Source organism: Dermacentor silvarum, chromosome 6, assembly GCF_013339745.2.
Source record: "Dermacentor silvarum isolate Dsil-2018 chromosome 6, BIME_Dsil_1.4, whole genome shotgun sequence".
Taxonomy (NCBI): Eukaryota; Metazoa; Arthropoda; class Arachnida; order Ixodida; family Ixodidae; genus Dermacentor; species Dermacentor silvarum.
In genome coordinates this window covers 178,797,712-178,811,895 of record NC_051159.1, presented here as the reverse complement: position 1 = coordinate 178,811,895, position 14,184 = coordinate 178,797,712, and the positions used below count along the sequence as shown (strand labels likewise).

Below are 14,184 nucleotides of genomic sequence, written 5' to 3'. Positions count from 1 at the left end.
GAGTCCCGGACCAGGACGAATTTCCTTGCACAGGTCAATGACTTTTGTTTCAGCACTTGACCACGTCTCAGAAATATCATCGGGAATGCCGAAAAACAGCAAGTTACTGCGTCGAAGCCGGTTTTCTGCATCATTACAACACGATTCAATTGTTTTGAGTTGATGAGAGATGACGCTGGAAACCGCCCCAGGAGAAACAGCTGACGACGTAGTGGGGTTATTTTTGAAGTCTGAAACGTCAACTTCAATGGCGCGGAGCCTAGAAGACAATTGTTTAAGTTCAATATCTACTGACGCCTGCCACAGCTTCAACTCTCTCAAATCCCTTCGAATTCCATCTTGACCGGATTTGATCCTTTGTACAGTTTTTGTTGGACCATTTATTAACACTAGCTATAGCTAGCTATCTGCTATATGCTTCACAAAACGTCCATTCCTACAGTACATGGTTATCTCCATAATTTTTTTGTTCTACATGTACTGTTTTCCTCCTGCAGAAACTGGAGCGTCAGCTGGAGTTCCTGGCAGTGCAGGAGGAATACATCAAGGACGAGCAGCGCAACCTGAAGAAGGAATACCTGCACGCCCAGGAGGAGGTGAAGCGCATTCAGAGCGTGCCCCTGGTCATTGGCCAGTTCCTCGAGGCCGTAGACCCGCACACAGGCATTGTGGGCTCCACCACGGGCTCCAACTATTATGTGCGTATCCTGTCCACGCTGGATCGTGAGCTGCTCAAGCCCAGTGCCTCGGTGGCACTCCACAAGCACAGCAATGCACTCGTCGATGTACTGCCCCCGGAGGCTGACAGCTCCATCTCCATGCTGCGTGCTGGTCTGTATTATTAAAATATCTTTTTGCACCCAACAAGCACTTGTAGACTTTCGTAAAGGTAACTAGGACCAAACTTTAAAAATAGTGTCGTATACCTTAGGGAAATGAGACTAACAGCAATATGTTTGTAGCTGTCCTGAGTAACTCAAGCTATTTTTTGAAGTGCAGTTCACTAGTTAATTAGTTACATTTATTTCTCCCAAATTTTAAATATTTGTGTGAGGTCATATGTCATATTTGAAAAGTTGTGCATGCTCAAGAACATGTATTAAGGTTGTTTCCAGGACGTCATCTTTTACGTGATTCTTTTTTCCACGCTCTGAAGAAAACCAACGAAATATGAAAAAAAAGTTATGTTAATGCATGCTTGTGTGCTTGTATTGGCAGTGTTCTCACTCTTCAAAAGAACGCAATCGGCCATGGTGACTAACGTACATTCTCTACCTCGTTGTGAAGATCAAAATTCATTGCACTCCTAAATTGTAAGCAATAATCTGCCGCTGAACACGGATGCAAACCCCAGACCTGCCAAGTTTTACGATTTTATCGTAAAGTGCCCGATTTTCAGTACATTTTTACGAGTACCGTAATGACAACTATATTTTTACGATTTTTCACGTTTCGTGCTGAAAATTTTGCAAAATGAATGTCGGCCCGCACAATAAAATCTACTGGCTGCGTCTCGCCATGTCGCGAGGCCATGGTGGCAACACTGTATCGGCTTGTATCCGGCTTGAGCCAAAGCCGAAGACCGTTGACTTCGCGCAAATGTGCTTGCTTTTCTTTGTTGTCCCGTGGGCTTCGTGTGGTGCGTTGTGTATGTTTTTTTTTTTTTTTTTTGCCGGATCTGCAACGCACGATCCAGTGCAAGCTGCTCACAAGATGTCTAAGAAATACTTCCAAGTGTTTATCGCCAGTTATTCGACTGACTTTCCATTTATGAAGAGGTCGCGTAAAGGTGAACGCTACGCATTTTGTAGTTTGTGCTGCTGTGACGTGAACATAGCGCACGCTGGTCGCCGGGACATCGTGCTTCATCTTAATACGAAGAAACACAAAGACTCGGCGAAACTAGTGGACTCCAACATGAAACTTGGAGGGTACTTCAGCAGAGCGGATCTCGATGCTACAACTCGAGCGGAGTGCCTTTTTACTGCGTTCCTGATCGAACACAACGTGCCGCTCACAGCTGCTGATCATGCTGGAGACCTCTTTAGGAAAATGTTCCCCGATTCGAAGGAAGCCAAAAACTACGCCTGTGCTCGTACAAAGACCACTGCAATTGTGAAGGAAATGGCCGACAATGCGATCGACGAGGTGATAAGGCACCTGAAGCACACACCGTTCTCGGTCGCCACTGACGGGAGCAATGACGCCAGCAAGGATGCAAAACTTTATCCCATCGTGGTGACGTTCTGTGACAGGACTGTTCGCACTGCCTTGCTCGCGATGCCTGCTCTCGAAGGCGACTCCACGGGACGAAACATTGGTGCGCTTGTTGTGGACACGCTAAAGAGCAAGAACATACCGCTCCAGAACTGCATCGGTATGGCGTGTGATAACGCGCCAGTCATGATTGGAACGAAGAATGGAGTTGCTGCTGTGCTTAAAGAAAGTCATGAGAACATCGCCATCGTAGGATGTTGTTGCCATTTGATCAATTTGGCTGCACAGAAAGGCTCAGCATGCCTTCCAGTGAATGTCGATGAGGTATTAGTTGATGTTTTTTACTACCTTGAGAAAAGCTCGAAAAGGAAGGACAAGCTGAAAGCTTTCCAGTCTCTCCACGATGTAGAGGCCAAAAAGATCTTGAAGCATGTCAGCACTAGGTGGCTGTCCCTCGGCAGGAGCCTGAAACGGTTTGTGGAGCAGTGGCAGCCACTGCTTAGCTTCTTCCACGGTGAAGTAAAGCCATCTGGACCGGTCTTGAAGCTACCCATGAAACCATGTGACCTCAGGACTGACCCTCAGAAAAAGAAAACAGAGAGCAGTCATCAGAGCAAAAGACCACGACTGGACACCAGTGCTCCTGTGTTGGGTACAGCTTCTTCCAAGCGAGTCCAAAACCGCCCACATGGCAAGATCTTGAACAGAGAAGAAAGACTATTCATGTTCCTTTCGTCAGATGTCAACAGGGCATATTGTGACTTCTTGCTGTCGGTAATTCCCGAGTTTGAAAAGGCGAACGTATTCCTGCAGTCTGGAGCCCCTCAAGTACATCTGCTCCGAGAAGTGCTTAGCAACCTGCTAAGAGAGCTGATGTTGCGGTTTGTCAAACCTTCAGTTATCAAAAGAACTGATGTGCTGACCAACGTTGACTACATGTCTTCCGCCAACCAAAGAGATGATGAAGACCTAGTAATTAGCAGTCAGGCCACGGAGAGCTTGCAAAGCCTGAAGAAAGAAGCGAAGGAAGAGTTTTTTACTCGGATCAGAAGGTTCTTCGTGACGGCAACAGAGTACATGATCTTCAAATTTCCATTGAAGTGTGAACTGTTGAAGAGTGCAGAAGTGGCGAGGCTTGGTTCCATTGAACACGCCAGGTTTGCTGATATCAAGTACCTAATCAACCGCTTACCAGTGCTTGTACCAGTTCAAGAGGGGCAAAGTATGAATTCTGCTTTGGATGACATTCAGGCCGAGTTTGGCCGTCTTCAGTTGGAAGAACTACCCGCTGAAGTGACTAAGCAGGAGCGGATTGACGAGCAGTGGCGTGTGGTCTCCGATCTTCGAGAAGTGGATGGTACTTTGAGGTATGCTAAACTTTCTAAAGTTATGTTGGGGGTCTTGACACTCCCGCATAGTAATGCCGAGTGTGAAAGAGTTTTCAGCAAGGTAAAAAAGGCGCACACACAGTTCCGTGCCTCTATGTCAAAAAAGACAGTGGAGCAGTTGCTTGTTGCAAGATGTGCCCAGTCGGGGAAGTGCCATGAGCAGGTCTTTGATAAAGACTTTCTGAGGAAGGCCAAGGCTGCAACGGCCTCTGTACTAGCCCAGCCCTCCACTTCCAAGATGTAAGAACCTTGTGTGCCTCTTGTGTGATATGTTTGTTATGTATTTTATTCAGCTAAGCGAGTTTCTGAGAAATAAAACGACATTTTAGTATTTTTCTATGCAATTGTAGTATTTTTTGGCATCTTCTGTAGTACTTGTTGCAGTGTGGGGTTGGCAGGTCTGAAACCCACTTGTTAGCTTTCGATAGGCATGTGGGCTTCATTCTTTTGAAGCATGATTGAGAGCACTGCTATCCAAATGTGCAAGCGCGCAGGGATATAATTTTTCCACATATAATGACCTTTCTTCAGATCTCATTAAAAAGAACTATGTAAATGACAAAGTCCTGGAAACAACTTGATGAAGTGTTTCTGAGTAGGCTCTGCAACTTTTCGACTACGACTTATGCCCCAAAATGAATATTTATGATTTTGAATAACTAAACATAACTAATTAACTGGCTCATTGTACTACAAGGAATAGTTTGGGCAGATCATTCTTGCTTTAACTGTAGATGAGAGCGCCTAATCACTGAAAGAATGAAATCTGCAACCACTTTGTTAACAAATTGATTAACCAAAACATTTGTAGTATTTTTCAGCAAATGTTGTATTTTCTGGCTTTGACTGTCGTATTTATCAAATTTTAAAGTTGGCAAGTGTGACGTTGGAAAGTTACTGCACTGTCATTGTTGTACTAATAGTGCGTGTGCCTTATTGGCCGATGGAGTTTTTGCCACCAGTCCTTCGCTTCTCTTCCTCTTGGTGCAGACGAGAAGCCGGACATCAAGTATGCAGATATTGGAGGCCTGGACATCCAGAAACAGGAGATCAGGGAGGCCGTGGAGTTGCCCCTGACTCACTTCGAGCTGTACAAACAGATTGGCATTGATCCACCCCGTGGTGTGCTGATGTATGGCCCACCTGGCTGTGGGAAGACCATGCTGGCCAAGGCCGTTGCACACCACACCACAGGTGCGTCCACTAGGCCCAAACTTTGCTGTTGCTGATCAAGATGGTGTGCTATCAGAGTCAGAATTTATTATTAAAGGTTGGGACATATTACAAGTATTTAGTATACAGAAGGAGGTCCCACAGTCAAAGACTGTATCGGGACCTCCTGTACAAGAGCATTATGATGGTTAACATCTTAAAGGGAAACTGAACAGACACTTGAAATCCCCGGTACGAAGTTTTGTTTTTCCATCATACAAGTAGCGGTGGCGTAATTAAAAATTAAAATCGCAGCTATGCTCCGCCCACCGCGGCTTGCGGAGTCAGCCCGCGGCGGCGGCGGAAGGGGAAAGCTAGCGGAAATGACGTCAAATGACGTCAAAGCGTGTGCAGGTTTTGCGCACCAGTCGTGTTGTATCCGTGGCCTTTATCGCAAATGATCAAGATCTCCACCCTGGGTTTCCGGCTAATGCTTCAAAGGACTGTTACCGCAAGGATAACTCCGTCTAAGAAGCATACAGTGTCACCATGCCGTCCTTTTGCGCTGCTTACGGCTGTACGAGCACCGGCGGCCGAGTCGACGTCATCTTTCACAATTTCCCACGGCAGAAAAAACAAGCTGCTCAGTGGATCGCAGCAGTGAAATGAAGTAATTTCAAGCCTTCAAGAACCACTCTTCTCTGTTGAAAACATTTTCGGGAGAAGTGATTACCATCAGAGTTTATCGTTGATGCATGCAATGGGAATTCTGGTGAAATCTGCTCGACTAAGGCCAGGTGTGGTGCCATCGATCTTCGCTCATAAACGGAATGAATCGCCGCCACCGAAAGCAGCCTTCTGTGATACACTTTGTTTTTTTTTTCTGTCTTGCAAGAATTTCGTTTACTTCCTGGCAGCACAAACATTCTTCTTCTATTTCCATTGCACTGCAGTGCATGCACGAACACCTGTCGCAACAGAAATATACGTCACGTAGAAAAGACACCTAAAATAAAGTTTCAATGTCACGCCAGGCATCCGGACGCACTCGGATACCTAAGTGCCCATACACCCGAGTGCTTACATCACTTGCTTTAAGGAAAGCGGCGGATTGTTCAAAAAGCGTGAAACGACAGGAGTGGGCTTTTACCTCTGATCGTTTCAACACAACCGGGAATCGAGGGCCAAAAAGCATAAAATAGAACTACAGTAAACTGCATAGATATGCATAACAACGTGCAGTGGCACACTTTTTTGTTTTTCGTCAAATTCCCGCACGACATTGCAAGCAGCCCAAGCACGCCGTCGCGGCGTTCGAACGCTGCTTCTAGCGCCGTGGGTCACGAAACACAGCTATACTGCAAAAATAAGGAAAATTCACTTCCGTGCGGCATATATTTTTCTGGCACGTCTGCACCTTGTATTGTTATCTTAGTAACTTGGTAACTGCAAAATGCATTGTGCTGACAGTGCGTCTCCGCATTCGCTGCTAGATCGAATAACGCAATGATTGCATGCATTGTTTGTTGCGGTCACAGCACAGCAGAATGCGTCTTTGGACCTAATATCTACACTGAATTAAATTATATTGAAAATACAATAATTTCCATGCGATGTGTACCTTCAGGGCAATTCGGCAGTCGCACTTTATTTCTTGCAAACCAGCAATAGTAGAATGCACTGTGTACAAAACGAGTCTCCCCGTATTCTGTTATAAGGACGCCTGGTCTGAAATAATACAATCTCGCTCTGACTGCTAAGGCTATATAACATGGTACAGCTTCAGAAAAACTTACGAATACTCTCTTGCTTCCTTCCTTCCTTACGAATACGTACCAGGCGATACTTCCAACGCGGGTAAATGTCGCAATTAGGTCCTCGGATCCGGCGGACTCCGGCCATTCCAACTTCCGCACTAGCGCTCGCGCTCGCGCTTGGCGTGTGTTTCTCGTTGTCGGGCCACTGGTTTAAATGCGTATGGTGTCACGCCAATCACCCTTAAGTGATCAAAATTATCCATAACAGCAACTGAACTGTGCGAAATCGTCTGGAAGGTAGTCGCAGTACCTGGTGAGAAGCTGTCACGTTGCGGCGGGCTCTCGTGGACCCATGGATTGACGTCACGGTGCGCTCCACCAATCATCGATGCGAGCCGGATTCGCCGCGCGCCGCCCAGTCGCAGCTCGGAGTTTTTTTGCTAATAATGCGTTTTTGGCTGCGCCATGTCAAATTTCTTGTCGATTTTCGTTTTCAGGGTGTTCAAAAGTATCAAATGGTGCTTATAACTTGATTTTTTTAGAAACCTGTTCAGTTTCCCTTTAAAGCAACAGTAGCACACAATAAGGTAGTACACAAGCAAAAAGAAAAGAGCGTTAACAGAACAAAATACTCGGTAGATTGTAAAGAATAACAACCCAATGAGTCGGTCACAATGTTTGCCGAAGACATGGCCCGTCTCTTTCGTAGAGCCGACCCGAACATGACCGAGGATAGAAAGCTGCGTTACCTCATGCGAGGTGTAAAAGAGCAGTTATTCGCGGGGCTTGTGCGAAATCCTCCAGTCACCGTCGCTGATTTTATCAAAGAGGCTGCGGCTATTGAGCGCGCTCTTAATCAACGGTGCAGGCAGTACGATCGACTGTCCAACAGCACCGCAATCAATGCCGCCGCATTGACTCCACAGTATCAGAGCTCCTTGCGGGAAATGATCAGAGCGGTCGTCAGAGAAGAACTTCGCAGAATTATGATACCGACAGTGGATAGACCCGTCGCGTCAATCGCCGAAGTGGTTCGCGACGAAATCAGGCAGGCGTTCCCGGCTGCCGATCTTCAAGACCAAAAAAATATCAAGAACAAAAAATCTGATCGTTAGAACCGATCATCGCTATATCTGGACTGCTGTTAAAAAAAGAAAAAACACCGCATATATTTTTGCCGTCCCAAAACCAAATTTGCCACCTGCGATAAAAAATCGATGTTGTAGAAAGTAGGTTGTGAAAAATGAAACGTTTATTTATAAAGCTTAATATTGTCTCAATCGTTAGGCGCACTCAAATAGAAATCTGCACATGCTTTTGCAGAAGTTTTGGATTCACAACCGCCGTGCGCATCGCGTCCAGCTGCTGCGCGAACACTGGCGGCTGTAATTTAGGGGGCATGAAATCAATGAGTGACTTTATCGACGGCACTGCACGTTGGGTGAACGTTGGCGTCGGTGTCAAAGACGGGCCATTGCCAATCTCGTCGTCACTGCCGCTACTTTCGTCACCTCCGTCGCACAACGCCGCCATCTGTCGCGACAACGATCGCCCAATCGGAGATCTCTTCGCAGAACGAGGCAGCACTATCTGCACTCGGAAACTCCTCCATCGAAGCACCACCTATTTCATTGTCAGTAGTGACATGCTACCAGAGTTCGGTAATGTCAGCGGTTTCCACAGTGTTGGTTTCTTAAGAACGCAAATTTCACGATTATTCTGCATGAAAAACGCTGCCCAGAAGCAAAATTTCTATCGTTATATCCGATTTGCGGTGAATAACATATTGTTATATATGGGTTTTTTTCTCATAGCCCTAATGCATAAGTTGAAACTCTTATGTCGACTCATCGTTATAATCGATATATCGTTATACGTGGTATCGTTATAAGTGGACTGCACTGTACACGCTTTTAACAGGTGATAACCCAAATGTGTCATCGTTCCCTACTGCAGATGGCATAACTGCCAAGTCTCCCGGATTGCCCGGGAGACTTCCAGATTTTGACCATTTCTTCCGGTTGTACTGTCAACAGGAAAATCTCCCGGAAATAGCAGTTTTGCCCCGTTTCTATCTACGTCTAGAGCATTCTCTGGCCATATTGGCAGAATTGTCTGACCAGATTGGCAAGAACAAATCCAACTCAATCCAATCCAAGTTCATAGCGCATAGCATTGATAAAATAAGTAGCAGGGAAACCATACATTCGTTATTTCGTTAACCACAGTGCTATTATTACGAGCGCAAAAAGGATCAAGTATTTTTGAAGCAGTACAGAACCGAATTCGGTTGCATTGTAGGGTCATGGAAAGGCAAGCATCAGTCACGCTGCGTCGTTTGTAGTTGTGATTTCGGCATTTCACATGGAGGTAAGACTGACATCATCGCCCACGTCCGATCGCAAAAGCATGTCAGCTACCTTCATACCCAAGTGTTATGATTTGGTTTTCCTAGGTAAACGCAGGGTTGTTTGCCCGGAAGTGTATATTTACACTTGCATGGTTCAAATTATTCTGGCCACCACTGAGACTAATTCGCAGTGGGGAAAAGAAACAACGAAGCCAATTGTTAAAGAGACATGAACATATAATTAACACAAACCGTCACACACACAGACCAACCAAGCAAGATACCAAGACTGATAGAAACATTCATGCAGTTCTAGATGTTTTCACACAATAAACAATTATGTACAATAGCGAAGTCCACGACCAGTCACAAATACTTGGCATGCGTCGGTGCAGCTGCACGGGGCGGCATTGAAACGACCAGTCAGCTGTAGTGCGTCGGTCACGTGAGGATAAGACGCTGCTTGCTTTTTGAGGATCATCCGCAGCTCGGCCAAGGAGTCCCAGGAGTGCAGTAGGAAGGTATTGCCTTCAGCACCATGCACCAGGACCTGCGAACACCAAACGCTGGAGGTAGGACAGAGGTCGGATCATCGCTGAAGTCATGAAACTCGGGCCCGCAGCCCGACAGCTTCGCTTCTCCGCCCGGTGCTCCTGAAGTCTTGAGACATGGACCCGCAGCCCGACAACCTCGCTTCGTCCACTCCGCACACCGGCCTTCCTTCTTCCAGAATGCAGCCTTCCTTCTTCTTCTCTTCTTCTTCTCTTCTTCTGCTCCCTCTTCCAGCACCCGTGTGTTTTTGTGATTGGCTGTTGGCCGACGTGCTGCGTCAGGCGAGCTTGCGCCGAATCCCACCATTCTTTTTCTTTCATAATCACTGTCCGTCTGCCGCACCAGACACACGCACGTTAGTCTTTACACATGACACCAAGAGAATCAGCAGCAGCTGGGACAGTTCTGTAAAAAAGACAGTGACCATGACGTTGTTTGTGCGGAGTGCTTGTTCACTGGATTTTTGCTGGAGCACAACCTTCTGCTATCCGCTGCCAACCACGTGGGTTCCCTGCTTCGGTCGCCCCCCACCCCCCTCGGTCGGAAAATCTCTCCGGATTCAGTTTCTCCAAACTTGGCAGGTATCAGATGGCATGAAGTGAGCGCCTTGTTTGGATTTGGTGACATTGTATTCCAGTGTTGCCTATGAGCTCAATTTCATTTCGGTTTTACGTCGTTGTCTTAACACTACAAAAACGAAGTGCGTCACTGGTCACTCGGACCCCACCAGCATGACGCGCATTGGTGTCTCGTGCCGCAACCATTCTCACTGAGTAGGCACGTCAAAGCTGAAGCGTTAAAGTTTGAAGAAGCGACTGACCCAGGGTGAACTTGAGGAGCAGGAACATAAGCTTGCTGATGCCGCAAGAATGACAATTTGCTTCTCAGGCCCCATCAGCTCAGCACGCGTTGCCATCTTGTGCAGCAATAATTCGCGCAATGCTTTGCATTCTGTAAATGACAATGACTGATGAATCGGACAAACTTTTCAGTGACTTTAGGTAGGTCGTACATTCTCCCGGTTAGTATGTTTTTCATTGGATTTTTTTTTTTTTTTCAGAATGTGTGAACGAAGTTCTACTACATCTTCTCTTACGTTGTCGCCACCTCAACAACGTTTCTACTCTAAGTCTCTCTATCTCATCATCTCTCGATCTTCTCTCTTTCTGACCAGCCATGATGGCCTTGTGGATATGGCGTTGCGCTACTAAGCCCTAGGAAGCGGGATCGAAACCTGGCCGTGGCAGCCGCATTTCGATGGGGGTTAAATGCAAAAACGCCCATGTCTTGTGCATTGGGTGCACATTAAAGAAGCCCAGGTGGTCAAAATTAACCCGGAGTCCCCCACTGCACCATGCCTCATAATCAAAGTGTGGTTTTGGCACCTAAAACCCCAGAATATAATTTTGTTTTTCTTCTCTGTTTCTGTCTTCTGAGCAGGCACTCACTGAATACTCTACATAATAGAATTACTCGGTCTTGACCGATGCTGGCACTCCATTTTCTTTAGCCTGGGCCTCATTGGCTTGTGTTGCCGCTGCCTGTTAACACTCTTTACTTGAGTGAGCACACGTGAGGTTGGTACAACACATTCTCCACGTGTGTCACACAATAGGCAGGCAGAGGTCTGGTTGTGACATGTTATGCAAGCTAACAAGCCACCATCAAAGTGCCAAGTCTGGTCACTATCGTGTGGTGGAAGGCTGTGATAGGAGAGTGTTCATACCTCATTGAGTGTGTGTGTGGACAAGGTATTGCAAATTGCCCTTGTACAACATGTGTGTTTGCCATGAATTTCAGCGTTCCAGAAATGGACAGAGACAACACGATGCAAACATACTAAAAAAAAAAAACCACGTCATGAGTGACCGGAAAAACACGTGCGAAAGAGGTGTGAATATGTGTGTATAGGGTTTATGGTGTGTGAGATTACTTCGTTGTTCGTTTTTATTTGTTACAATCGTTTCTTGAGATAAGTGCTTTTTAATATGTTTGCATCGTCTGTCCATTTCTGGAATGCTTAAATTCCTGACAAACATACATGTTGCTCGTACAACACACATGTTGCGCAGGAGCAGTTTGCAATACCTTGTTCACTCAATGAGGTAAGAACAGTCTCTCCTATCACACTCTTGCACCACAAGATGGTGGCTTACTAGCTTGCATACCGGGTCACAACCAGACCTCTGCCTGCCTATTGTGTGACACATGTGGAGAAGCAATTAACATGACCATACACTTCCCCTGTGTCACAGCCTGTGAACGAGGTGCCAACGCCAGGCCAAATTCCAAAGCCGACTAATCAGCTTCCGAATATAACCCCACGAAAGCAATGGCAATAATAAAGGGCCCTCTGGTGTGCCAGCGAACGCCGGTTGTGGTCCAAAGACCGAGTCAGAGCCTAGAGTTGTCGAAACACAAATATATATATATATATATATTCTTCAAACAAGGCATTTACATACACACGTGCACACTTAGGCTAGACACATCACAATACAATTCAGATGGGTATTAACAAAACACTGGAAAATAATTAACGACAAGTACTAAGAGTCTAACACGTAAAGTACAGAATGAATAGGAACACTAAGTGTCCAATCGTATCCACCTGTGCTGGTCTTGAGCCGGACGAGCTCGGCGTAGCTCGAGGCAAATCTCGAAGAAGGAACTTCTTCCGGAAATGCAGACGCTCGATGAACTCGTCGGTTAGCTTGCCGGGGAATCCCCTTCTTCCGCAGACGCTAGGTCTTCACGTCGCATCTCTTCACCAGCGCGGTCTGAACCTCCTTCCAATTCCCGCACGGCTCTTTTATAGCCTTCGCCGGCACTTCTCGAACCTTCCTATCGGAGTCGTGATCCCGTAGCATGAACAAAGCCTGGGAATCTTCTAGTTAATTCTCGCATTTTTAGCCGCGGCTATCGGAGCGTCGTCAAGGAGGGTGCTGACTCATCTGTTGGCGCGCGCTCGGGCTCCTCCCTCTCTCTTTCTCCACTCACCGTTTGTGTCGGGGTCTGAGAGTGTTTTTCGGCCCGTACGCTCTCTCTCTCTCCCTCTCGTTACCGTCGCCTTCACGTATCTTGTCGTAGCTTCTAGACTCCATTGATTGCGTCAGCTGTCTGTGGCGTATGCGTTTTCCCCCTCTGTTGAAGCTGCTGTGGGCCGTTTTGTTTCCTTGCTGGCTTGAGTGACGCGTGGCGTGCGCTTAGATTATGCGCTCTTTTGTGACACCCTGGTCTTGCCCTACTTCTAGGACTCTGCTGTCACTCAGCTATGTTCTGATGGTATTGTCCGAGGAACAGTTAACAGCCATGGGTTGAAATCCCCACAGCATCCTGTCGCATCGCATATGAAGGTCACATGAATAGGCACTGTAAATGGTGATTATTGGATCCGATGATGCCTTGAAAAGTGCATTGAAAGCATTATGGGTCAGCCTAAATATGTTGAGATTTCTGTTGACTGGCCACAAGTCATCTGTGAAAAGTTTTCATATTGTGTCCTGCTAGCTTCATGAAGTTATGCTTACTTCTGTATGCAGCGGCCTTTATTCGTGTGGTGGGCTCGGAGTTCGTGCAGAAGTACCTGGGCGAGGGTCCTCGCATGGTGCGGGATGTCTTCCGGTTGGCCAAGGAGAATGCACCTGCCATCATCTTCATTGACGAGATAGATGCCATTGCCACCAAGCGCTTTGATGCACAGACTGGAGGTACGAACATTTACTTTGCACTGTTTATTTTTACACCTGAAGCATGGATTTTCTCTGGTTGTTATTGGGCATGACTTCAAGCTTTATGGACTGGACCCTCGAAGCAAAACTAGCTTATAGAAACTATGAAAGGTTTGAGATATTATTATAACACCATGGCTCATACTTGAAGTTCTCCCTTGAAATATTAGCACAGTTAAATCCCGCTAATTCGAATTTAAACTAATCAGTTGGTCCTGGCAGCATTACATCTATTTGAATAAGGAGACACTGATGCAAATTTGAACACCCAGAACTGTGCAGTGATCATTGTGAATGAAATATCTCGCTCACACGAACTGCCTTTTTGGACAAAACCGCACCAAAGGTCAAAGTCCGATGCATTTCTAGCCATCGTAACGAAGCATATTGCGGAAATGGAGTGTTTTAGCTTTGCGTGATACACTAGGCCTACAGCGCATGGTACCACCTCTCCATGGTACAGGGGTAAAGTGCAGCGCGAGCATCGTTTTACCATACTCGTCTAAGGATGTGTGAATACTAGTTTTTGAGACTGAATCGAGTACGAATCGAATAGTGCCAGAAGCAAATCAAATCGAATATTGAATATTGTTGTAATAATTTGTGAATAATGTACAGCCTTCAGGGCCCTGAAACACTTTTCTAACTAATCATAGTATGCCCTCATTATTAACTGTAGTATCTCCCCTGTAATAACTTATAAACAAATTATCGCAACAACGTCTGGTTATAATTGCGCGATTATGAGTGCCGGCGGAGCGGTACAGGTAGCGGTGAGAACAATGTGTTGGTGTGGCTCACGACGTCTGAGATTTGGGTGTAGCATGTTGCGCGGCGCCATAATTCCTGGGCGCCATAGTAGAATGCGCTTAGTGCCCGCAGCCGCCATCAGATGGCACCCACAAATCGAAAACATAAAAGGGAAATAAAGGGGAAGTGGAATGCAGCAATAATGAAACACACAGCGCTTTGGGGTCACAATAAATATGAATGTGGTGCGTGGAATCTGGAAAGGAGTAATGGTGCGAGTGCTAACG

The 14,184-nt window shown here is 46.4% G+C and overlaps 2 protein-coding genes across 2 annotated transcripts in view; one reads left to right on the top strand and one right to left on the bottom strand.

The window, feature by feature from the left end:
• Window positions 1–14,184, bottom strand: part of LOC119456469 (ubiquitin-60S ribosomal protein L40) — a 578,246-nt gene that overhangs the window by 118,439 nt on the left and 445,623 nt on the right. The window lies entirely within an intron of this gene.
• LOC119456466 (26S proteasome regulatory subunit 6B) overlaps window positions 1–14,184 on the top strand; it is a 41,773-nt gene that overhangs the window by 9,761 nt on the left and 17,828 nt on the right. Inside the window, exons 3-5 of the mRNA XM_037718276.2 lie at window positions 498–831; window positions 4,596–4,799; window positions 12,959–13,126. Of these exons, the coding sequence (XP_037574204.1) occupies window positions 498–831; window positions 4,596–4,799; window positions 12,959–13,126 (706 nt within the window). The remainder of the gene's footprint in view (window positions 1–497; window positions 832–4,595; window positions 4,800–12,958; window positions 13,127–14,184) is intronic.